Genomic DNA, 26,400 nt, shown 5'->3' with positions numbered 1-26,400 from the left:
AGTACAGCTAACTGTATGTGTGCCCATCGCTTAACTTCGGTTAAAGCAGCTTAAAAGGCTGAAAAGGATAACAAGGAAGATATATGCAAGTGAAGCAGCACAGCAATAGTGTAGTGGTCAGAATATCTGTCTAATGTGCAGGCGTTCCTGGTTCGAGTCCCACTGCAGCACATACCATTTTCCATGTGAAATCTGTATACAAACATTTATTTACATTTTAGTGCTGTATAACCTACTAAATAAGATTTAAATGTGTACTGCATTAAATGCACTTGTGAAAAGTCAGTACCATAATGAATAAGTCAGCAGTAAGCAGGCGTAAGCACAGATAAGCAGCAGTAAGCATATGTAAGTACTAGTAAGCGTGTGCAAGTGCGTTTGGGCGGGGTGAAGCACCGCCAACACAGATTAATCAAAGGAGAAGCTAACTGCATATAAGACACTGTGACTGGAAGTCAGCAGTGCTTACCTCTGCACAAACCCGCTTACAACCACTTGAAAGTGCCTTAAGCACACCATATCCAATGGCCAGTGTTCTGCCCAGCAACAAAACAAATAGCCTCCGCAAGGCCGGAACCCAGGACAATGCACACCATACACAAAATGATTTACCACTAAGCCATGCCAGATATGTAGAAATTGTATGTTGTCAGAAACATAACCCCAGCCCAGTCATGCAACAGTACAGAGAATGTATACCTCCAGCTAGATGGGCATGTGTCTGCAAATATATCACTAATTAAATGGATACAACATATTTATAGATGTAGTCACATATATATATATCTATATATATATATATATATATATATATATATATATATATATACATATATATATATATATATATATATATATATATATATATATATATAAATATCCAGAGATATATACATATATATACAAATATATGAATAGATATACATGCAAATGCTGACAACTACACATATATATGTCAACATCTATATGTCCACATATACACATCAAGTGATATATGTATGCAGATATATGTCTCCGTAGGTATAGTCTGACATACTTAGATATATGTAAGCAAATATATATATATACCCACAGAGGTATATATGGCCGGACATCTTTAGATACCAATGGTAGATGAACAGAAACATATATGTCCACATGCACCGTCAATGGGCCTGAGAGGCCCCAAACAATATACTTCACGTAAGAATTTGCATACCCCCCACCCAGCCAAACACATCCGCCTTGCAATACACTACCAAGCTCATAGTACTGTACATCTGCCATTGAACTAGGAAATTAAATCAGCCCTCTGTTATGTGTCACATGTCGACATCACATACCCCTCTCCCCCACCCACTAGGTGGGCTGAGCAGTACAGGCCCATCCAACCCAGGCCATCCCCAACCCATACATGCATAACCCACAGTTCTGCTTCCCCCCACCTGAAGCACACACTCAGCCACCACCCCTACCCTGGTTACCGCGCCATAGCTACCACACCAACACACATTGTCCTCCCCTTGGGACCCATCCTGTATGATGTCACGACCCAAGTATCCTAGATGTGGCACACGCCAGAGACCATGCACATAGCCAGGGGTACCTATGTAACCCTGGGTGTAGACTAAGGTTGAATACCCAATGTTTGGGTTGTCTCACATGGGTACACTAATGGATTTAGTTGTAGGTATCGCCAAGCATATGTGGCACACAAGGTTGGCTGGTATGCACACGAAACACAGTATCCAGCAATACCAGTCAACATTACTGGATATGTAGCTAAAGATTTAGAGGTATATGTGTTGGTATTAATGCCCATAACTAAATAGATATATACCTCCACCTCTCTGTAGTACAAATGTATACATACATACATAGACATATAAATAAATACCCACATATACATATGTAGATATGCAGACACCCATGCATCCACATGTCGTTAGATATATATATATATATATATATATATATATATACAGCAATATATATATATATATATATATATATATATATATATATATATATATATATATATATATATATATATATATATATATATATATATATAAATATATATATATATATATATATATATATATATATATATATATATATACATATATATATATATATATATATATATATATATATATATATATATATATAAAATACATAAATGTATATATATATATATATATGTATATATATATATATATATATATATATATATATATATATATATATATATATATATATTATATGTGTGTGTAGATATACACAGATATATAGCTATGATAAGATACAGCACTTAAGAATGACATATGTTCACAGGCCATGCCAATGGAGGTGAGGGGCCCAAGCAAGAAACGTGTAATACGTAGCATGAATCCCCCCCCCCAGCAGGACAGGGGAAACATACAAACAAACCCACAAACAATGTAAGCAATCCACTGCTCCCCAGACCACTGGCAGGATACAGCTGGGGGGGGGGACACACTGTACCGAGAAGTCTAATCTTGAAACAGAGATAGGAGCGTCACATCCTAAAAATTGTCTTGTTATAGGAGGAAGCCTGTGTGATGACCTGTCAAGGCGGGGCGTGTACATACCCAGACTACAAGGGTGGAAAAGCCTGATGACCCATGGGTCAACACAAGCCTGATGACCCATGGGTCAACACAACGTACGAGATGGGTCCAGTGAAGTGGAGAGTGGGCAGTGTGTAGTGGTGTGTTTAGACCCGACCTGCACACAGAGTAAGGATGCGTGCTGTAGAGGAGGTGCGGGTGGGGGAACTATGGGTATGTAATTATGGGTCTAGGCGTGCAGGTGTTTGCTGGAGTTGGTCTATTCGGACCACCCCAGTGATGTAAGCAATAGTGTTCATTGGGCAGAGCTGCCTCCCAATGGGCAGCCACTCCTGCTATGAGTCCCACTGCAGCACAGTCTATTTTACATGGCAAAGAATGGTATAACCAGATGTAGATGTAAATATGTAGAGGTATGTGTGTGTATATATACCATAACTACATGGAGATATTCCTCTCCCTCTCTGCAGTACAAATGTATACAAGCGGCGTCCCACAAGGCTCAGTCCTGGGACCTCTCTTGTTTGGTATATACTTCTCTGAGGTACAGGCTAACACGGGAGGATATATGGCTGATCAAGTTCGCAGATGACTGCAAACTAGGAGCCATAATCGACTCTCTGGCTGACACAAGAATCCTCCAAAAGGGTCTCACAGAGATGGATACCTGGTGCCAGAGCCACGGCCTCAAGCTAAATGCAAAAAAGTGCATAGTCATCCCCTTTGGGAAAAACAAAGTGCCCACAAATTACCGCATAGGAGGTAATCCATTAAGTACAGAAGAAGTAATTAGGGATTTGGGGACCCAAGTAGATAGTAATCTCTCCTTTGACAATCACGTTGTCAAAGTGGTTAGAAAGACCTTCTATATAGCCCACCTCATCACGAAAGGGTTCACATCTAGATCGAGAGAGGTCATTGTGCCCCTCTACTCATCACTCATCAGGCCCATAATTTAATAAAATGCCCCATTTGGGATGTACCTTACCCGACACCTGCATTGACTGGAGAGTCCCCAAAAATACCTCACCAAGAGGATCACGGGCCTCAAACAGATGCCCTATGCAGTTTGAATAAAGAAACTCCAGCTCTACTCAGTTGCTTACCACCTACTCAGGGGCGATCTATGCCTGACGTACAAAGCCATGTCTAACCCAGAATTAATGGACATGCTCCACCTCAGGAAATCCAAATCGCTTAGAGCTACACGCTCCAGGGACTTAAACCTCAGCACAGCAATAAGCAGGACATGCTGGAGGGACAGATTCATATCCCAGAGGCTCCCCTCACTCTGGAACAGAATCCCAATTCATGTTAGGCAGAGCCCCTCACTGACCCTCTTCAACAGAAATCTTGATGAGTGGATGGGAGATCATAAGTTTACCCCTGGGATCTCTGCTGTGTCCCTGCTAGACAGAGGCACAGTAAACTAACCTTAAAGGGCTATCCTCTGTGACCTACTATACAGAGGCACAGTTAATCTAAAAGGGAGGCGAAAGCCAAACACACTCTGGCTAGGCTTATAAATGCCCTAGGGCAGATAGCCTAGTATTTACCTATGAACCTATGAACCTATACATAGACAGACATATATATAAATACCCGCATATAGATATATACATCTGCAGACACCCATTCATCCATATGTCGTTAGAAATATATGTACATCAATATATATATATATATATATATATATAGATATATATATATATATATATCTATATATATATATATATATATATATATATATATATATATATATATATATAGATAGATATAGATATATATATGTGTGTGTGTGTAAATATACACATATATATATAGCTAGGATATGATACAGCAGTTAAGAATTACATATGTTCACAGGCTGTGCCAGTGGGGGTGTGGGGCCCAATCAACAAACGTGTAACAAGTAGCATCAACCCCCCCCCCGCCAAGCTAGACAGGTGAAACATACAAACACACAATAAAAGTAAACAAACCACTGCTTCCCAGACTACAGGCAGGATACTACCAGTGGAAGAAACCTGCCAAGTCTAATCTTGAAACAAAGACAAGAATGTCCCTTGCAGGACAAACCAAAAATGTTATGGCTATTCGGGCTTCCAGCCATTACATGGATAACCTACGGCAGGGCACCAATGTTCCTGGACTGCAAGGTTGGGGAAGCCTGATGACCCATGGGGCGAGACAACGTATGAGATGGGTCCCAAGAAGTAGAGAGTGGGCAGTGTGTAGTGGTGTATTTAGACCTGACCTGCACCCAGAGTAAGGAAGACTGCTGAAGAAGATGTGTGGTTTGGGAACTATGGGTATGAAATTATGGGCCTAGCTGTGCAGGTGCTGGCTGAAGCGGTTCTATGTGGACTGCCCCAGGGATGTAAGCAATAGTGTGCATTGGGCAGAGCCGACGTCTAACGAGCAGCCACGCCCGGTACGAGTCCCTGTAGCAAAGTCTAGTTTACATGGCAAAGGATGGTATAACCAGATGTGTTGTTGCAAACCCACTAAATGACACCAAAGATCACATGGTCACAACACCCCACTGTAGGCATGTAAGCCGAACTAATTGGCATCACAAGGTATTGTATTATTGCTGTGATGCTGTCCTCACCCCCACCCAGGGGTGTGATTGTCCAGACCTACCCCCAAATCCAGGGTATATACACAGCTGTTGCTGTAGAAGAAATGGCCCGCTGTGGACCTTCCCATCAGCAGTCCTGCACATCCCTGGACATGTCCTCACTATCAGCCCCTCAGTGTGGCCCAATAACACCACTTACCTATCGACCCCTGTTGCATTCATAGTAATGTTCACAGTCACGGGTAGGTAACACCTTCCACACAACGATATTGGCAGAATCTGGAACCCCCAACCCAGGTGTATTACCACAGCTGTCCCAGACTACACATGTAAATAACACATGAAGGGAAAACCGAAGCACACTTGGATCACCACCTGGCGAAGTCCGCCACCCCCCCAACACTCCAGATCCCTACATCAACTATTGACACTGACATCTCCTGTCCTGCCTTGCATACATATCCCAACACCCTGCAAACCTGCACTACCGCTCCCCCACCAATTAGTCGAATGGCCTACTATACAGTTAAAATGTCCCCCTCTCCACCTACACACCTACACCTCCACTATTCACATCTGCTCTACAACACAGGTATGGCATAACTAAACCTAACCCAAATACCTGAGTGTAGCCTAACCAGAAATGCTAAACTGAAATTCCACTTAACCTTACACTGACCTTTGTGAGCAGTCATACCTGACATGTACACCTGACTTAAGCATGTATACTAATGACATGTACATGAAGTAGCACAAGGGTATGTGGCAGCAAGTGGGAGTATGCCTGTGTGGGCAGCGGTAAGCAATGCCCACACTGGTTAAGCAATGTGGAGGCCAACCCAGTGTAAGATGCCGTAACCGGAGGTCAGCAGGTCTGAGCCTAGCGCACACCAGCGCATACCTGCCTACACTTCCCCCGCAGTGCCTTAGGCATGCTGTAGCCCACAGCCCTCATCATGGCCAGTAACAACATAATCAGCACTCCCAGGTCCCCCCTGCAAACTATAGTCCAAGTGAGTTACCACGAAGGTATGGCAGCTATAAAATCAGCTGCTGTTATCACAAACAGTATAGGAAATGTATGTAAGTATGTACATTAATACCAGTAAACATGTGCACAGTGCTCAGTCACAGTATTCCAAGCAGTCTTTGAGTACCAATGAACAGTGCCTGTCCACGCATACTGTGAGAACAGTAGTCTCGTATAATACTGAAGAGAGGAATGGGAAACAGGCCACGGAGTGGGGGCGTGTTTCATCTGTGGAAATGGGAGATGAGGCTGGTCTGGTGTGTGAGCAAACCACTGCATCTGAAAACCCTGGCAGGATGCTACCAGTGGGAGAAACAGTGTAGACCAGCAAAGTGTACTCATGATACAACAACAGGTCCGTCCCTGCCAGGACGCACCAGACGTTATGGGTCACAATAATGTTTCCACTAGTATTGGAGGTAGATGAAGGGAAGGCTCGAATGTATGTGGACTAAACTGATGAAGAGCTTGCAGAAGGTTGCACTGAGACAGTAATATGGAGGAATACCGAGACGTGCAGAGAGGGAAAGTGTGAAGGTGTGGTATGGCAGGGCTAGCAACTGCAGAATGGATGGATGCTGTGTACATGATGCTCGGGGGCCGGGGAAAGGGAGCATGGGCATGACATTAAGGTAGAAATATGCAAATTACACAGAGCTGCAATAGTGTAGGGGGCAGAGTATCTGGCTACTGCGCACACATTCTTGGTTCGGGTCCCATTGCAGCACATTTTATTTCCCATGTGAAAATCGGTATAACAAAATCGTTTTGATGTATAACCTACTAAATGACATTTACGCTTGAACAGGAGTATGGAATTGCACATAGCCCACTCACTATTCAAAGGACATGAGATGACACACAGATATATATACACAGACAACTTGTAATGGTGTATTTTACAATAATGTATGCCATTACCGACAGCACATAGATCTGCACTTATGTAATCAGTGAGGAATGCAAGGCCCACACAGAAAAGTAGATGCAGACAGTGTGGATATGTTACATACTGTGCTGTCCAGGACAGGCCCGTCAATTCGTACAACTGTGGACAAAGGATTTGCCATCAAGATAGGTAACAATAAACAATAAGAGATGTAGTTCAGCAGCCGCCAGTTACACCCCGTAGTCAAGGCCTAGGGGGACATTTATTACCTGTGATAATGTCTATGTATCTGTCACATGTATGGACCCTGACCAACAAATGTCATGGGAGTCCACAATATGACTGGGATGATAGCAGGAATGCCAGCAGTATGTTATGATAGGCCAATACCGAACAACCCCTAACCATATCACAGCAGGACAAAGCCAGCCATATATGTGGAGGACGGAGGCAGGAACACAGGGCCATACTCGTAATATTGCTGTTACATACCCTGCACATTGCTGGTGTTGCAGGATTCAATACAACATACACTTATGCAGGAGTAACACATCAGGAACAGAACTGGAAGTAGCCATGTACTGATAGCACGCAACAGACAGATTGCCGGGGATATATTTAGGACAAGCCCTGTGTGGTGAACAGACAAAAGCAAACAGACAATCCACTGGCCATCATGTGGATAGGCCCACTGTTGGGAGCTATGCAGACAGACTGCATTCCATCCTAAGCTACTATGTACAGGCAAACACTGCAAGACCAGCAATATACAAATCACATAACAACACCACTCACTCTGTCTGTAGGTCTGGAACAACCTAAGATTGTGTAGTTGTCCTGTGTCTACAAGTCCTGCTGTAATAGGTACTGCAACCTGCTGTCTGTAACACTGCTGCTCACATACAGGAAGGATGTCCTCCATACTGGAAAGGTAAAGGGACAACGCCCACATGAGTAAGCATTTTATAGTACTGGGTTGCCATGATGATGGTTAACAGAATCACTACACAGCAGGCTGCACGCAGTCAGCAACTGCTGCACACTGGTGCAGAGCCCATCACCTGATCATGTGCATCACCTACAAAAGCCATGCTGAAATCCATTCAAACCAACTCATTCAGTCTACTGTAGAGGGAAAGAGAGATTGAGAGAAAGAGGAAACCAACAAAAAAAAAAAAAAAAGGAAATAGAAAACAAACGTATACCATGGAACTTACACAGTGGGGAACACAGTACTACAGGCCACAACCGGGAAGGCGTCACGCCCGTCCAAACACTAAAAGGTATGTAAAACACAACTGTATGTAATTTAATGTAGTATGTGGTATAGATTAATAGGATGTATGATGTAGAATGTTTGATATGTGCCATCTGTAGTTGTCCTTGTAATGATGTCCCACTGAAAAACTGCTCTGGACAATACTGTCTGTCCCTGTAAGCAGTGGGACATACCCGCCAACTGTGCAGATCAGCAATGAATGACAAAGATGTCAGCCATAATATCTGAGTATGTTATGTTAGTGTGGAGAATAGCTGTTGGTGGATGTACTGCTGTCATGATAGACATATGTGTGTCAGTGCACACCACTTGCAGGACAGTCACGTGAATGTGTAATGTAGCTTGCACAAATGCCATAGGTGTGTAATAGGTGTACCAGTAATCTCACACCATAGTTACCACCCTAATGTTAGGCTGTGTTCACATGTGGCACCTGTCTGTGTTGCAGCAAGGCAGAATAGTGCAGCTGTGAATAAACGACAGTTACAGAATGCGGACCGGATGTCTGTATGCACTCCACATATCTGTGTGATACAGACTGTGACGTGTATTTGTACAGATACAGACACTCATATAGACATAGGTATATCAACAATGTACAACATATATCTACACATATAGGTACATAGATGTATATTTATATACATATATATAGTGGCACTGGCAATGGTATGCAGGTGGAATAGTCTGTAACAGGCCAGCAAAGATAAGTATCCCCACAGGGAGCATGGCTACAAACACATAGCACAAAGCATGGCAAATACACATAGCACAAAGCTTGGTACAATACAGCATATGTCCCAATGGTAGATAAGCAGCTGACATAACAATTGCAGTCTGTGAATGTGCTGTTATAGCTGATATGGTTGGGGGAGACATATATGTGTATTAAGAACTATGGTAACCCTGCTGTATGGGTGGCTCAGACCTGTTTCCATCTTTATTTCTTCCAGGAATCATGTTGCATAGTCGCCTTCCCACGTACAGCACCACAGAAATGGCTATCATAATCGACCACCTGGTACAGCACTATGTACTTCTTTTTGGCCAGGCAGCCCACGACCAGCAGGAGAGGACCACCTTGTGGAATGAGCTAGTCCACAGGTCAATGATGTCGGACTGCATAACCGCAGCTATGAGCAGGTCCGGCATCATTGCACTGACCTGCTTCATCATGTATGTTGGTGTGCAGCTGCTGTAAGGGGGGAACCATCTCACAATGGGGGGGGCAACCCACCCATCCATCCCTCACCCATGTGGAGGAGCTTCTCAGCAGTCTAGTGGCACCTGTCTGCTCGCACCATCAACACCTGGCAGGGCACATCTTGGAGGTGGGTGCCAATGACACACCAGCTGAGGAGCGTACAGGTAAGGCCCCAGGGCACATTGGTACACCACTCGTGTGTATGCATCTGCAGCTGTACAAGTACATCAAGCAAAACTGAGATGTCATATACTTTGCTGCTGTGTAGTAGTAATAAACTGTCATGTAGAAGCTGTAATATTGTGTAATTCTACTGTTGATGTAACGTAATGCTGCACTCACCTGTTATGAATGCCACATATGTGGCCACTGACATCAGCTTTCTTGCACTCCTATGTAGATCCCTCCAGGATACAGCCACAGCAGCAGCCCATAGCCGGTGAGTATGGTTCGTATTCATGCATGATGATAAACTGGGCATGTAATAGCTATGGGCTATCCTCCATGCACATGTCTAACACATCTACCCATACTGCATGCTGTACATGTTCATGTTTTGTTGCTGAGAAATGCACTGCATCACAGTAGAGACCATGCTGGGGTATCGGAAGGGTACAACAGACACATGCAAGATAACACTCCAAGGGATGTGCACATGAGTAGACCTTGCAACCATGCAGAGGTCTGGGACATGTGTAGGGCACCACTCACAGCCATGGTAAGGTCCGCTGGTTGTCATTGTAATAGTCATGTACTGGCATACATGCACTGCTGATGTTGTGATCTGTAACACAGACATCAGGCATCCACAACTGATAGCTGTTCACATACCATCCCAGGTATGTGTTGCTACAACACACAGGGGCTGTGAGCATTGGAGCTGACAGAACCAACACAGTACTACAGATGCATCAATGGTTTCTACACATGCGAGGTATGGTGCACAGTACAAGGCAGGGTGTGGAACAGACCGCAGTAACACTTTGTACATGGGTGCAGTGTTAACACAGGGAGGGGCTATCACCTACCAACAAAGCCCATTCCTCACACACATGTATACTGCTGCTAGCATGATGTCACTATAGTTGAACTGCATGCTGTTGAGCTCCATGTGTAATGCATGTTGACAAAAGGCTAATAGGAGGACTGTGTGTACAAATGTTGTGCAACTCCACATGTAGGAGTGTCGGGGGTGTGTGTGTGACTCAGTTGTGTTTGTAAGTGCAATCTAGTGGAGTGTAGACGATGCATGTCAGATGTGTGTGTGTGTGTCCATGTATGCACAGACGATTGTGGGATTGACCACATGGCAGTACTTCCCCTTGGGATTGTGCCGTACATGGAGTGAGACATGGGACACCAGGACAACCTGTCAGGTATGTGAACACAGGACAGCTGATAGCATAACAAGGTCTGTAGCATGGAGCATGCATTGGGAGGTACAGTACATATCAGGTATACACATCATATTGCCAGCAGCAGATAGGTAACTGGCTACCCACATATGCAGCACTACAAATGCAATGGGGAATTACCACAGCACATCAGTGAGTGTATCCAGGTAGTACTGTCGTCCACATGATGGGTCACTTGTGCAGCAGATGTGGCATGGACTGAGCAAGACTGTAGTATGAAGCTCTGGTGTGTGACATATGTAGTGAATATAGCAGCCCTAATCATATAGGGGACTTGTACACCATTCCTGCCCATACACAGGGTAATACAGAGTGACAGCTGTGAGGCCATGTACAACCTACTCCACCCAGGTCAGGAAGGCGATGGAGTAACAGGTCAGGTGTGGTAATCACACATGTAGGCATGGAGAGGGATGATATGTTAATGGGCTATAGTGATGCATGTATATTAGCAAGTGCCATGCAGGAAGGGGAACATATGTAACTGACTGTGGGACTGTCTGCAAACTCAGGGAAGGTGAGGTAGTAAGGTGGCTGTCAGTGTGAGTGTGTGTACTGTTATGCACTGCTGTACATGTCTTAACATGTGTATTTGTTTCCCCCACAGGTGACGAGGTGGGTCAGGGTCCCTCCTGCATGCATACTGAAGTAAGTGTCCCTACAGACACTGATGATGATGAAGGTACAGGTGAGGCACAGGTGGGGTTGTCAGCGGCCGACACTGCACCAACATGTGTCATCACCCTCCTAGCCACCCCAAGCCCGCACATAGTTACAGTGCCCCTACAAACCCCATCACATGTGGCCATAGCAGAGGGACAGTTGGCACTTGGTGGCAATGGCCAGGAAAGTGTGGTGTCCATGCCAATTGTGTCAGGTCACAGTCAGCATAGCCAAATGTCCGGAAGGCCACCACATTGGGAGATGTACCATGGTGCATGTGGGAGGACCGCAGGTCATCCTGCCCCTGGCAGAGGTGCCACAACTGATACCACCAGGAGCATGTTTCCGACCATAATGGAGGCATAGGCACATATGGAAATGCAGTCCAGACAGGTCCTAAGGCTGCAGAGGTCTGCTTTTGCAGCTGTAAATGGCAACCTCCATGAACTCGCTGTTGCCTTGCGTGAATATACTGAGGTCATGGATAGATGATGGGGTGAGATGGTTGGCCTCCTTGACCGTGGTATGTCTGTACTAGAATGTGTGGTGGGAGTGGTGCGACATCTGCATGGATGTAGGCCAGAGACAGCAGCAGCTGGCATTCAATGTGGACATGCCAGGACGCACAGCCACTCCCATAGTGGCAGTAGCAGCCCCAGCACACCACAGAGGCTGCTGTCCACACCACACCACAGCAAGCCACGTGCACATGGCCCTGGCCAGGCCCAGGTGGGACATGGTTTCAGCAGACATATGTCATTATCAGGGGAGAGTAGCACCTCAAGGTCTGTACCTGCATGTGCCCATGGAAACCCTGGCAGGCACAGTCGGCATGTCCATGGCCAGAGGCACTGAACTGCACACCATGCCAGGTATGGTCTGCAGCTGTCCAACATTACCCATGTAGGGCAGCCACATGGCTGAACTGTGTTCACGCATACCCACACACTATGCAACCATACCTGGGGCATTCCCATACCGGCACACACCACATCACCATGCCCCAATCAAGGAACCACACCCTTCACCCACACACATGGCGACACATGTTTGGACAACCCTCGGCCTCCGGCACACCTGCAGCACACCCTGTGCATATGATGATACATGTGCCACATCCCTGTCATCCATAACATTGATACAAGGGCAGGCTAACATGGTTCTGATGCACACGGTGACTGTAACGGGGTGCCGCAATGTACCAGAGTATAGAATTTAGTCAGGGGTAATGTGTACTGCATACATGTCAGTTAGTGTAGCCAGGCAGCTAGGATGCATCTCAGCTGTTGGTAAAACCAATTGATATCTCCATACTGTCATCCATTTGTGCTGTAGGCATACATGTGTCAGCAGGAGGATGGTCTGCAGTCATATTCCACAGGGGTATGTCAGTGTAGTGACACCATGGCCATGACATATGTTGTGTACAGTTGCACACATGCCACAGGTATGTATAACAGCTATTGGCTGTGCAAACATGACTGGTGGCCTGCTGGTACAGGTATAATCTGCACCCTTATGTCAACCCATCCATATACACACACATCCTGACTTGGCGACACTGTATCTAGACCCCACCCTGGGTATATAGTGCTACTGAACTGTGTGGCTGTCATTGCACACACAACACCATCTGTAGGGTGAGGTGTGTACCAGGTCATGTGCTACATGCAGACCATCCACAGACATGAACAATATGGTAATGGGGGATGTAATGTTTATATATGGTGAATACATAGTGTGTCATACCATCATATACACATTGACTGACACATAATGGGTAGACACACATCTTAGAGACCAGGTTGTATAGTTGCTAACTAACTAGTCCATGTGTCCAATGTGTTACAGGTAGGCTGCACACAGCACATGTGTAACTGGGCTGTATCATGTTATCTGTTACCTGTATGAGTGATGGTGACATTGGCCACCTGAGAGTGGTACATGGGCCGTATACCAGGTGTACCATGGTGTAAAGACAATGTACACAGCACCCACATACCCCCCACTGGATATTGCACTCACTAGAATGCATCTAGATACTCTGACATACTCAGTATCACACAGTGGCCATGATGCAAAAACAGCCCATTGCATATCACAACAGTGGTACCACAGGGATATGCATGTGATGCACATGCCACAGACATAGCAGGGTGTTGCATTGCATTGCCACACCTATGGGTGACAACAACAATATCCGTATTACTGTGTGGCAATTTGCATTGTAATAGGAGTATGTGGACTCGGACCAGTTACCCTACAAATATGCACACATGCACATATATACACACATGGATTCCCATGCCTACCGACCCATTGGTGCAACACTGTTGTGCTGGCACTGCAAGGCACATGTAGCTGTTAGGGAGTGGAGTGTAATAGGCTACATGTTTTATTTATTTATTTATTTATATTTGTTGACCGGGAGTGTCCGACTGGACGTAGGTCCATTTTCAGAGGAGGCCCGGGGAGAAAAGCTCCACAGTTAAAACAGACAGTAGTTACATTGGATTACATAGTGATTAACAATTTACATAGCAATTACTTACAACATATTTACAGAAGAAGAACATAGTATATCAGTAGACAACTAGAATCTTTATCTGTGAAGTACATAACAGACATTAACAAATGTTAAAATAAGAAGTTCCTGCTGTATAAGTACTAGGCTTATGTGCATCTAAGCTTGCTATAATCAAGATAGTTAGTGGAGTGGAAAGAAAGGTAGTGGTTGGATGGGGTGGGTGATATTAAAGTGGGAGTTGCAAGGGCATAGCCAGCATGTTTTTAGGTGCGCTTTTAGTAAAGTTTTGAAGTGGGTGCATGATGGTATGGAGGTAATTGTGGGTGGGAGGGAGTTCCATAATTTGGCTATGGTGCAAGAGAATAGTGCTTCACCAGCAGAGTTATTGGCTTTAGTGATCTGCAAGTGATTTTTGTTGCTGGATCTTAGTGGTCTGGTGGTGCGATAGGGTTGGAGTAGATTCTGGAGGGATGGGACATTTAGTGGATGGTTTACTAGTTTGTGGGTGAGTGAGAGTTGATACCATTGAAGGAGGTGAGGGAGTTCAAGCCAGCCCAGTTCAGCAAGTGAGAGACAGTGGTGACTACGGTAGGATGCCCTGTGGCGAATTTGGCAATTTTGTTGTAGCAGGTCTCTAGCTTGTTTAGATCGCATTGCCTTAGGTTGGTATATATTGGAGAGGCATAAAGTAGGGTGGAGATAAGGTGGGAATTTGCTATTGAAATCTTTGCTGCTTTGGTGAGAAGATGTTTATTTCTGTATAATGCTCCTAGTTTTTTGTGGACTTTTTTATGGTCATGGATATGTGAATGTCAAATTTTAGTTTATTGTCTATTTCCACTCCTAGCAATTTGGTGTGTTCAGTTGGGTATATAGTGGTGTTGTCTTTTGCTGTGATGTTAAAGTGAGAGTTGTTTTGAGTATGTTTGGTGGGTTGGAAGATGAGTAGTTTAGTTTTGTTTGGGTTGAGTATTAATTGGGCATCGGATAACCAAGTTTCAACAGAGGAAAAGGCTTCCTGTGTGACTTTTTGCAGTTTGGGTAGGGACTGGGCTGAACAGATGATGGTCGAGTCATCTGCGTATTGTATGAGTGTGCCATGTGTGGTGGCAGAGGCTAGATTATTTGTGAAAATAGAGAAAATGTTACGTTAATGGGGTTGAGAGGCGCCACACACTATATGAGTCATACGAATAGGCATGCCCCCAGCCAAACACATCCACCCTGCAATACACTACCAAGTGTTGGTGATCCCATAACCAGGGCCAGTGGCAACATGGGCACACTGTACTACATCCCACCTGTATGATGTCAGGCTGTTATTGGTAACATATCATGCAGTATGTTCTGGCTCCCATGGGGAATGTATTATGTGGATGCCATCAACATTACCAGGCTTCAGATACACAGACACAGATATGCAGATACAGGTATACATATACATAATTTATATATATATATATATATATATATATATATATATATATATATATATATATATGTGTGTGTGTGTGTGTGTGTGTGTGTGTGTACATATACATGTGACTACACATACACATGCAATTATATGTACAGTAGGAAACATAAGCGGTAGGTGCACACAATATGGAACAGCCACTATGCCTACAGTTGACCCCTGAACGACTGGACACTGTATGTGCAACCCATACAAATGACAATTGTTGTCTGTAACATACACCCACAGAGAGATCATAGGCGAAACAACACCCGCAAGTTCGCTGACATGGTAACCTGTCATCATGTACTATTACAGTTCTACATGCCATGCCATATAGCTGTTCAGACACTGACAACTATATCAACGGAGTGATGCTACAGTGGACTAGTTACATTCATACAGTAGGTTGGAAAGGTTCACAGCTGTTGCTGTCTAGGCCAAGCCATTCACATTGTACAATAGGAAAGACACACTGGGCCACAGGATACCTAACAATCAACAGTATGTACTCCAGGTGTGTATTTCAGCAGTCTCTGTCTACACACTATACAAACACAGTAGGTGGTATAGACGTCTTATGACCACATGGGTTGTAACTGCTACATAACTTGGCATAACTGACACCATCATGTGCACACCAACACACAGAACAGTTTGTATGGCAGGGGGCAGTAGTCCTGCAGTACCCAGATCCATGATAGTAATGTGTATATAGGTGAAGTATGTGGTACTGTACATCCACATACCTTAAGGCAGCTCAGCCCTGATAACTCCACATTTTTTAGCAACCTAGGTCTTTTCTGGTGCCCCCCCAGACTCAATTATACAGGGCCATATACCACTGTTACATACACTGGGCTGTGCAGTGCATTAGGGCATACATGTATTGTGTAGGTGGTGCCCACACATATATGGCCCCAGCCCCACCATATGTGTGGGGGTTACAACGGCAGTAGACTGATGGCAGACATGGCAGTGTGTTATACTCCCAGCCGACTATGGATCAACCACTAACAACGTAACATATGTGCACAGCTTGGTATGTAGGTGATGGACAGAGGCTGGAATATAGGCACATATGTGGACAACTATTGCCATACAAGGTGCAGGTGTTACAGGATAGTCTGTAACATACCCTTAGTCAGGGAATTGCTGGTATGGATGGTCATGGATGTAGCCATGTATCTGTAACACGCAACACACACACTGCCAGTGTGTTATCTGACAGAAGACCTGTGTGGTGGACAGACAAGTCATGATAGGCACAGCTCCGGCCGGCATGAGGGTAGACCCACAGTTGTGTGCTATGCAGATGGACTGCATTCCATGACAAACTAGTATGTACACCCACACCCTGTAACACCAGTACTCTACAATGCATAACACAACTCCTCTCGCAGTCTGTCTGTACTTCCTGATCCTCCTACAAATATGTGGCTGCCCTGAGTGTGCCGGTTCTCCTGTATGGGGTATTGCTACATGCTGTTGGTAGCACTGCTGCCCACACAAGGGATCGGATGCCCATCACACAGGAGATGTAATGGGACCATGCACACATGATGTGGGGATCAATAGTGGGTGGTTGCCATGACAGTGTTAAATGGGTGTAGTACACATGTGTAATTGTCTATCTGGTGATCTGGATATGTAAATGTACATATATTCCCACCATAGTTCCTGGATATGAAGTGTAGGCCACCCCAGCTCATATGTTCCCAATGTCATAGTTGCAGGGGATGTCAGGTATCTCTAGCAGGTATACTAGTAGGCTATTGCTACTGTCACTGGAATTGTCTTCACAGACATGGTGTGTGTGGCAGGTCACATCTGCTCATAACATGTGTGCCATTGGTTACTGAACTACATCCAAAGGACATCAGTGTACAGTACTGCTGCTAGCATGTAATGCCACTGTGGATTGCAGCAGAGATATTGGCCAATATATGTGGGGGTCTTACACAATCTGTACATTCCAGAGGTATACACATACACCCTTAGTGCTACACATGTGTACCATGCCCCACAATATGGATATGGATGGCCATGTAGATGGGTATAACACATGACAACAGGTATATAATGTCCACCATAGGTCATGCATTCACACACCCCTGCCTGGCCTGTAACGATATGACTGCTGGTACAGGGGTGCCATGGCCACATATTACACAATAGGCATTGACATACATCCGCACTGCATCCCAATGCCCTGTCTGACATACATGACTGTTAGGGGAGGTCCGGCAGCAGGACATCTGGCTAGTATCTGCACATGACATACCACTGGGTAGGTACACTCAGCTGCTAGGCATGTCACAATGCACTGTGCAGGATGCAGGTAGACTGGCTCAACACTGGCCTACACCTCCCAAGGGGGAATACCCATGCACCTGCATATACAGCAGGCTCCACAGGCATGTCAAAGCACAGGGTAGGATGCACCTGTGTGACAGTGCATATCCACAGCCAATGTGAACACAGCCACAGCCACATATGGTTAGCTAGCATGGTATGACAGTATATGGACTATGTGTTCGACACCATCCTCATATGAGCTACTCACAGACTGCCCTACATACACTGGCCTGCTATACAGTTTGGTCTTGTGGCTGTCTGTGGTATGGGACACATGTGTTTATGGCCCTACAAACATGTACGCCACTACAGTACCATCCAGTGAGGCAGCATGTAACATCTGAAAGTAGGGGAACTAAATCAATGTCATCTACCACAGTCTGTACACAGGCTAAGGTACATATCAACACTACACACACTGTTGACATTCACCATAGGTACACAGACCTCAGTACTGTACGAACATCCTCAGAATGTGCAGGTAATGTAAAGTAACCCCTACTGTGCATAACATGTGTAGCAGTCAGATATATCCGTGGCTTGTTCTCAGATATGATGCCACAAAGTATGGTGTACAGCACATATGCACCACTTCATGCATGACATATGTACAAAGGTTGACAAAGGTGTGGCTGGGAGCACATACACAGGGCCAATATTAACATGTTGATGTGATGACCACATACATTTACTGTTGTTACAGAGTTGTTGCAACATATGTCCTTTGAGGTATAGGACGTCTGTGACTACCACAGCTTTCTCCATCTAATGACTGCAATCCTCATGCTACCTTCAGCAGTCAACAGCTAGATGCTCCATGGGTAACACATGCAGCCATGGACACAACACTGCCCAGGCTGCAGATGACACTGCAGATGGTGATTCTCCATCAACATGGAACTCACATGGCAGGTATTGAGACATGTACATCAGCCATATCCACGCAAACACTGTGAAAGCAACATTACCCTAAATGCAGTATAGCAGCACTTACAGGCTGTAGTCAGGTCAGGCACATCCACCTCCCATTTGATGCACTGTTTCCACAGTGTATGTTGTTAAATGTACACCGCAATCCATCTGGGATGCTGTTTGGCACACAACAGATCTAGTTCCTGCTCACAGTAGGTGACAAGGAAAAACATCACCATGATGTTCCTGGGTATTGGAGTGTGTTTCCATACAACTGGTGATGTGATGTTACCACACCTGTTTCACATGCAATCAGCTAGGGGAGGGCTGCGATTCGAGCAGAGGGCATCAGCTGATCATGAGCATTACTTACATTACACATGCTGCTGCCTAAGCAAAGCAGGTGTAGGTCTCCACATCCACCTGAGAGGGGGTGGGTGAAGCAGACAGAGGCTAATACATGTCAGGGAGGGTAAAACTGAGGCACGGTTGTATCACACACCTAGCAGCACATGGTATCAAACCCCTGATTACTATGTAGTGCTAGCACAGTTTGTTGCAATTATTGGATGTGCCACATGGGTTACCTGTTGTGGAGCGCTCAGAACATATATGTAATGGTGAGTGACGTCTGCAACAGGGATACAGTAGCTGTATGGTAGGTTACATACACACGCCTGTCAGCATGAACAGGTACCAGCGTCAACACAGCCACACTCTCACAAGGACACACACACATTGACACATGTGGCAGGGCCAGGTGTACAACTCATCGGTTGTGGGATTGCCACATCATACTGTACAGGTATCCCATGCACCACACAGGTCATACGGAGGCTGTACGGGTGAGGGGTATGGGAAGGTGTCTGACATCAGACAGTGTGCTGCAGTATGCCCATGGGGGTTGTAGGGAGTGTGGATGTGAACATCTGCAGCATGTAAGACACGCACACAAACACACAGGGTGCTACTACTGACATGCATGTGTGCATGTCTGCACAAGTGTGTGGTGTTTGACTGCGCCAGATGGCTGTCCATGGCTAGGCGATGGGTATACCTTGGCATCAGGCCACATGACGATGGTCTGCATTGTGGCTCAGGGATGTAGTGTCTGCATTTGCCCATGCAGGCGGGTATTGTATCCTCCATCCGGTCACCTGGGTGACTACTTTGTGTGGGCATTGCTGTGCATTGCTTGCCATGTCTGTGTTCCTTCATCCATGACATGGACTGTGTCTGGGATGTGCACACCTCTCACATGCATGTACAGTGACATGTGAAACTGTACCTGGGGTGTCCGGCCTATGTTGTGAACACAGATTATTATCAGATGTGCCAGTCCTGCCCACCTGTGGCAGGAGCTGGTAATGGCCAGCAGCTATACCCTGCACCTACATGGTGTGCATGCTATCAGCATTCCTTGGTGTCAGTGGCATCTGTCCATACGGGCATGTTGTCAGACATAGTATGTCCATTGTGGGCCACATGTGATGGCACCACAGGTGGTGCAGTTCATTGCAGAACATGGGGGAGGTGCACTGTCTGCACATATGTGCATATTGGACAGATGGACTGGGTGTCATGCCCTCTCTGGCCCACCGCTGTCACTCCATAGTTACTATCGGTGGCCAATGTGCAGTGTACTACTCACATATTGAAAAGCAACACCACAGGATCCACTTGATGAATTTATTAAAACAAGAAACAGCTTCTCTCTCTCACGAATATTGCTGCTCCAAATTCATACTTTGTATTCACAGGAGTGAATGGGTTGTAGAAGTCTTTAACGATTTGGTTTCCATACCAAGATGCACCGACCAGAGCACACAGACCTCCAAGAAGAAAGATGACCCCACCAACTATGGCAATTCTTGCCTTCTTCACCTTGTCGTTACCACCACAGTTTGTGCACTTCATTCCCATTGTACTCACTCCCATTGCAAAAACGCCCAGAATGATGGAAACCACCATCAATGCACGAGTAGCAGACAGGGCCGCGTCCAGCTGCAGCATGGAGTCGTACACCTTGCACTGCATTTGCCCGGTGCTCTGGTACGCACACGACATCCACAGTCCCTGATAAATGGCCACAGCCATGATAATGTTGTCCCCGGCATAGGAAGAGATCCTCCACTGTGGAAGGATGGTACCAGCAATCAGCGCTATCCAGCCAATGACGCCCATGATATAACCCATAATCTGAAGCCCCGAGTTAGCCATCCTGAGAAAATAAGTTGCAACTATTCGAAAGGCTTTTCAAAGAAACGTGCCCAAACCAACAGTACGACTGATTTTCAAAAAACTGTTCAAACTACTAAAAGTTATGGCTCAAAAGCAGTCTCGGTGGCGTTTCCCAGGCGAAATAACCTTTCCCCTTAGAAGCCTTTTGTTTTATTGCACCTGTTCACCAACAAAAACTAATTCAAAACTCTGGAAATATTTTCGAAGCAACAAATTCCTCACAACACGCACAAATAAACGACCCAATTAATGTCCATATGCACTTTTCTCATAAAAATATAGCTTATGTAATTTACAAACGCGAAACTCCTTCTCTCATAACAAGCAAAAATGGCTGTGGCCATTTATCAGGGACTGTGGATGTCGTGTGCGTACCAGAGCACCGGGCAAATGCAGTGCAAGGTGTACGACTCCATGCTGCAGCTGGACGCGGCCCTGTCTGCTACTCGTGCATTGATGGTGGTTTCCATCATTCTGGGCGTTTTTGCAATGGGAGTGAGTACAATGGGAATGAAGTGCACAAACTGTGGTGGTAACGACAAGGTGAAGAAGGCAAGAATTGCCATAGTTGGTGGGGTCATCTTTCTTCTTGGAGGTCTGTGTGCTCTGGTCGGTGCATCTTGGTATGGAAACCAAATCGTTAAAGACTTCTACAACCCATTCACTCCTGTGAATACAAAGTATGAATTTGGAGCAGCAATATTCGTGAGAGAGAGAAGCTGTTTCTTGTTTTAATAAATTCATCAAGTGGATCCTGTGGTGTTGCTTTTCTATTTGTGCTGCTGAATCTAGTTGCTGCTTTTTACTACTCACATATTGGCTGTTACCTAGGCATGTGTGTGTGTGTATGACACATGGGGTGAGATTGTGCTCTGGGTAATACTGGGGTTGCTAACTGTGATTGCATGGCCTTGATGTCACATGTCTGGGTATGGCTCTGCACCCCGGCCTTTCAGCCATATCACATGTGTTATCCCTGTACAGTGGACATTGTGATATATAGTATGGCCACCATATAAGAAAATGCAAAACCCATTTCACATTGGCCACAGGTGTCACACAGTTACAACCACATCTACACAGGATATGGATTACAAACACACACACACCTGTCATGTTTGGGAGTAGAACCCCTCCCTAACTAGTGTATGACACTACAGCACTACTTAGTTATAGTAAGTGCCATGGATATTAGTGGGGTAGTCCTTGCCCAAAAGTATATTTCACACTGACTGACATCAGCAGGATTGCCAAAGCAGGGCTTAGAAATTACTGCGAGAGACTAGCCTAAAATGCATTGCTCCCTACACAGACAGTGACATACACAATACATCTGGAACTGCCATGTGTGGTAATGGATCCCAACCACACATCTAAGTCACACTACAGCTGTACGCAATTACAGCATGTACTACAGAGATTACTGGGCTACAGTTCTCCCAAGGAAATATTTCTAGGTGGGTGACATCAGCAGCCTTGCCAAAGTTGGGGGTGTGAAATGTACGGGGTGTGAGTAACCTAAAAACATTGATCTCTACACAGTCAGACATGCACACATACACACACAGTTGGCAGATCAGGGGCTAGAACTCCCAACTAACTCATTAATCACACAATGGCCATATGATGTTACAGGACATGCTACAAAGATTACTCGGTTACAATCGTCCCAGAGGTGTATTTCAAGTTGTGTGACAACAGCAGCCTTGCCAAAAGAGGGTATTCGACTTGTAAGGGGTGTGAGTAGCCTAAAAACCATTGCTCTCTACAGAGTCAGTGTCAGACAGGCACACATACGCACACACAGACTCACACATGCACAGTTGCCATGTCTGGGGTTTGACCTCCTACCTAACTACATTATCACACTACAGCAGCATGCAGTTATAGCATGCACTACAGAGATTACTGGGCTAGTATTTCTAGGTGGGTGACATCAGCAACTTTGCCAAAGTTGGGTATGTGAAATGTACGGGGTGTGAGTAACCTAAAAGCATTGCTCTCTACACAGTTTGACATGCACACATGCACACACAGTTGGCAAGTCAGGGGCTAGAACTCCCAACTAACTCCTTAATCACACGATGGTCATACGATGTTATGGGACATGCTACGAAGATTACTCAACTACAATTGTCCAAGAGGTGTATTCCAAGTTGTGTGACATCAGCAGCCTTGCCAAAGGAGGTTATTCAACTTGTAAGAGGTGTGAGTGGCCTAAAAAGCATTGCTCTCTACACAGTCAGTGAGAGACAGACACACAGACGAACAGTGACACACACTCACACACACAGTTGCCATGTCTGGGATTAGAACTCCTACCTAACTAGTCTATCACACTACAGCAGTACGCAGTTATGGGAAGCATCACAGAGATTACTGGCCTACAAGTCTCCCAAAGGTGTATTACACATTGAATGACCTCAGCAGGCTTGTCAGGGTAACGCTCTGGGGTGGCCAGTGTGTGCATGGCCCATACACCATTCATGTAGGAGTGACACGCCACAGGCAGCCACACACCAGGTCATATGTCACAGGTGCATGTCTAGGGCAACTAGCTGACTATGTCCTTGTACAGCCATGTTGCACAGCTGGCACGTGGACCACATAGTCTGTGGTGCTGATAGGTACTGGTCGCTAGTAACTGTAGTATGTGACATCTGTAACTGATGTGTTTGGGGCCCTTTGGCTGTGTGCTCGGTGGGACAGGAGTGGATGGCTCCTTGTCACAGTCACCCTCTTCCACACATCTATATCCATCTACCTTTGGTGTATTATGGTGTGTTGTCCTTACATATATGTCTGTATTCCTATCCACTGTGTGTGCAAGGCATGAGTGGCACATACTGACGTGTGTCTGCAGTAACTATTGCAACCGCTGGATATGTCTGGTCCACTGGTGTTTGCATACATGGCCTTCATGTGTTTAAGTGTGTGAGCAAGCCCTGTATGACCTTTCAGTATGTTGATGACTGACATTGCCTTCATTTCTCTAAGTGTGTGAGCATGACTAGTAAGGCCATCTGTTATGCATGTGTGGAGCATGTCCGGTGGTTTGCACTGCACAGCTGACCTTTGTGTTGCACACCAACAGGTAGCATGCTGTGTCTGTAGGGTATCCACTGATCATTTGGCATTGACTGTTGTAACATGTCTGCATACCGGGGGGTACACCTGACTATTTCTATGTTTCCACACAGGAGTGGTGGGGGCACACCTGACTGTTACTGTATTTCTATGTGAGGTGGGGGGCACACCTGACAGTTGTACACATTTGCTAGGACTGTACTGGTATGTCCTGTAGTCCAATTCTGTCAGTGGTCTTACCCATCATGCTGGCTATGCCATACCGGTGTACTTCTGTTCTTATCTTTTGATTGCATACACATTATTTTTTGACTTCCTAACTGTCACAACTGACATCCCACTACCTGGCCTGCTGTGGTCTGTCCGTGTAGGCCTGGGTGGGGGTCAGCCATACCCCTCATTCAGAGGCCATAGTACAGCATTTGTTTGTGTTTGTCTACACCTGTCCTGCTGGCTGTGACTGTTGTTGGGTATGTGACCCCCCTCCTGACTGGCATGTGTGAGTCACTTATCCTGTGGGTGTCCCAGTATTGTGGGTGGTGCTGTAGAGCTGCCTATATCAGATGCACATAGTACACTGCCTATGCATGGTTAGGCACATATAGTGTAGTGTTTGGCATCTCTTTTCCTGTATGTGAGAGTCAGAGAGAGGTGCTACTCCCTGGGTCCCTTCCGTGTCAGTGTATGTGCTATGCGTTGCCTCTTTGCCAGGGCGAGGGCATACTGGGCATGCCTCCTTCTGCCTACTGGGGCAGGCTCAGGTTGTTCCTCTTCTGAGTCACTCTGTGCCTGTGCAGGCCTTGGCATTGGTGGGGGGCTATATGGCTCTGCCCCTTGCTGCTCCTGCTGCAGTTGTTTCTTCAGGATCATATTGTGTAGCATGGCACATACAAGGACGATTTGAGTACATGTAGTTGGTGAGTACTGCAAGGCTCCATTGGATGTGTTCAGGCACCAGAACTGTGACTTGAGCATCCCAAACACATGGTCTATTATGATTCTTGTTTGTGCGTGTGCCTCATTATGGAGTTCTTGTTCAGGTGTGTGTGTGCTTCTGATGGGTGTCATCAGCCACGGATCCAGTGTGTATCCAGCATCCCCCACTAGGTGACCATGTGGGATGTCCCCACTGGCAAATTTCTGGTACAGCTGTGTCAGATGTGGGAATTGTGATAATTTCCAGGGCAGCCAGCACACACATTCAGTATTATGCCCTGGGCATCGCACATGACCTGGCAGTTGATGGAGGGGAAGCCCTTGCGGTTGATGTAGACCCTACCCTGCTCCCTGGGTGGTGCTTTGATGTATATGTGCATGCAGTCTATTGCACCCACTACCTCAGGGTATTCCGCTATTTGGTGGAAGAGACACATACTGCTGGCCAATGCCTCACGGGTGAGGGGGAAATATATGTGCTCACCGACATGTGCTGTCATGGCATCCAGGAACTGGTGGAGTACCCTGGATGCTGATGAATGTGAGATCCCCATCATATCCCCAGTTGGCCTTTGGTAGGTACCTGTAGCTAGTATTCTTAGGCCTACACATACCTTTGTTTCCACTGGGATGGGTTCCCCTCTGTTAGTTCTGTGTGTCAGGCATGGCCAGCACAGCTCAGTAATCTGCTGTAGGAGGTCCCTGTCCACCCTATAGCACTCCACTATCTCCATCTCATGTAGCCTCTGGTAGGTCACCCTGGGTCTGTACACTCTTCTCCATCTCCTCACTGCGGATTGTTCGGCAGCATTGCCATCCTCGCCACCCTCAGCCTCTTCCACAAGTTGTATGATAGCTATTGCAGCCCCTAACGTTTTGGTGTTGTGAGTGTTAAAAGTTCCCTGCTTGTTTACACCGGTGGTGTAGAGTGTGGAAAAAACAGAAGGGTAGGTGTTTGCATAGTTTATAGTGGCATTCTGGGCTGGGCTGGTCTGCTGCCTGTGTAATTTGCTGGTTTCAATCCATTTCACCTGACAGCGAACCTAGTACCCCTTGATTAACTTCCTATTGCTGCATTCCCTTCCCATTGCCCTTCTGATTCATCACGGGGGCGCTCCACGCAATCATTGTACTGCAATGTGCACACTGCTGCACTGCTGCTATTTCCTGGGTTCACTTCCTTTATCTTCCTGTAGATCCCGTTGCATGGCGTGTACACCAGCTTACACTGTGTTGTACATGCTGG

The 26,400-nt window shown here is 45.8% G+C and overlaps 2 protein-coding genes across 2 annotated transcripts in view; one reads left to right on the top strand and one right to left on the bottom strand.

Moving 5' to 3' along the window:
- Positions 1–21,456, bottom strand: part of LOC122794957 (claudin-7-B-like) — a 103,361-nt gene extending 81,905 nt beyond the window's left edge. Inside the window, exon 1 of the mRNA XM_044063552.1 lies at positions 20,613–21,456. Within this exon, the coding sequence (XP_043919487.1) occupies positions 20,613–21,110 (498 nt within the window). The 5' untranslated portion in view covers positions 21,111–21,456. The remainder of the gene's footprint in view (positions 1–20,612) is intronic.
- Positions 21,457–21,461: 5 nt separating this feature from the next.
- On the top strand, positions 21,462–21,866 carry LOC122794956 (claudin-7-B-like). Its single transcript, XM_044063551.1, has one exon. The coding sequence runs from the start codon at positions 21,462–21,464 to the stop codon at positions 21,864–21,866; it is 405 nt and encodes a 134-aa protein (XP_043919486.1).
- The last annotated feature ends 4,534 nt before the right edge of the window (positions 21,867–26,400 follow it).

This window comes from Protopterus annectens, chromosome 2.part1, assembly GCF_019279795.1.
Source record: "Protopterus annectens isolate FY-2018-M chromosome 2.part1, PAN1.0, whole genome shotgun sequence".
Classification (NCBI taxonomy): Eukaryota; Metazoa; Chordata; order Ceratodontiformes; family Protopteridae; genus Protopterus; species Protopterus annectens.
This window is presented reverse-complemented; position numbering and strand designations above follow the sequence as displayed.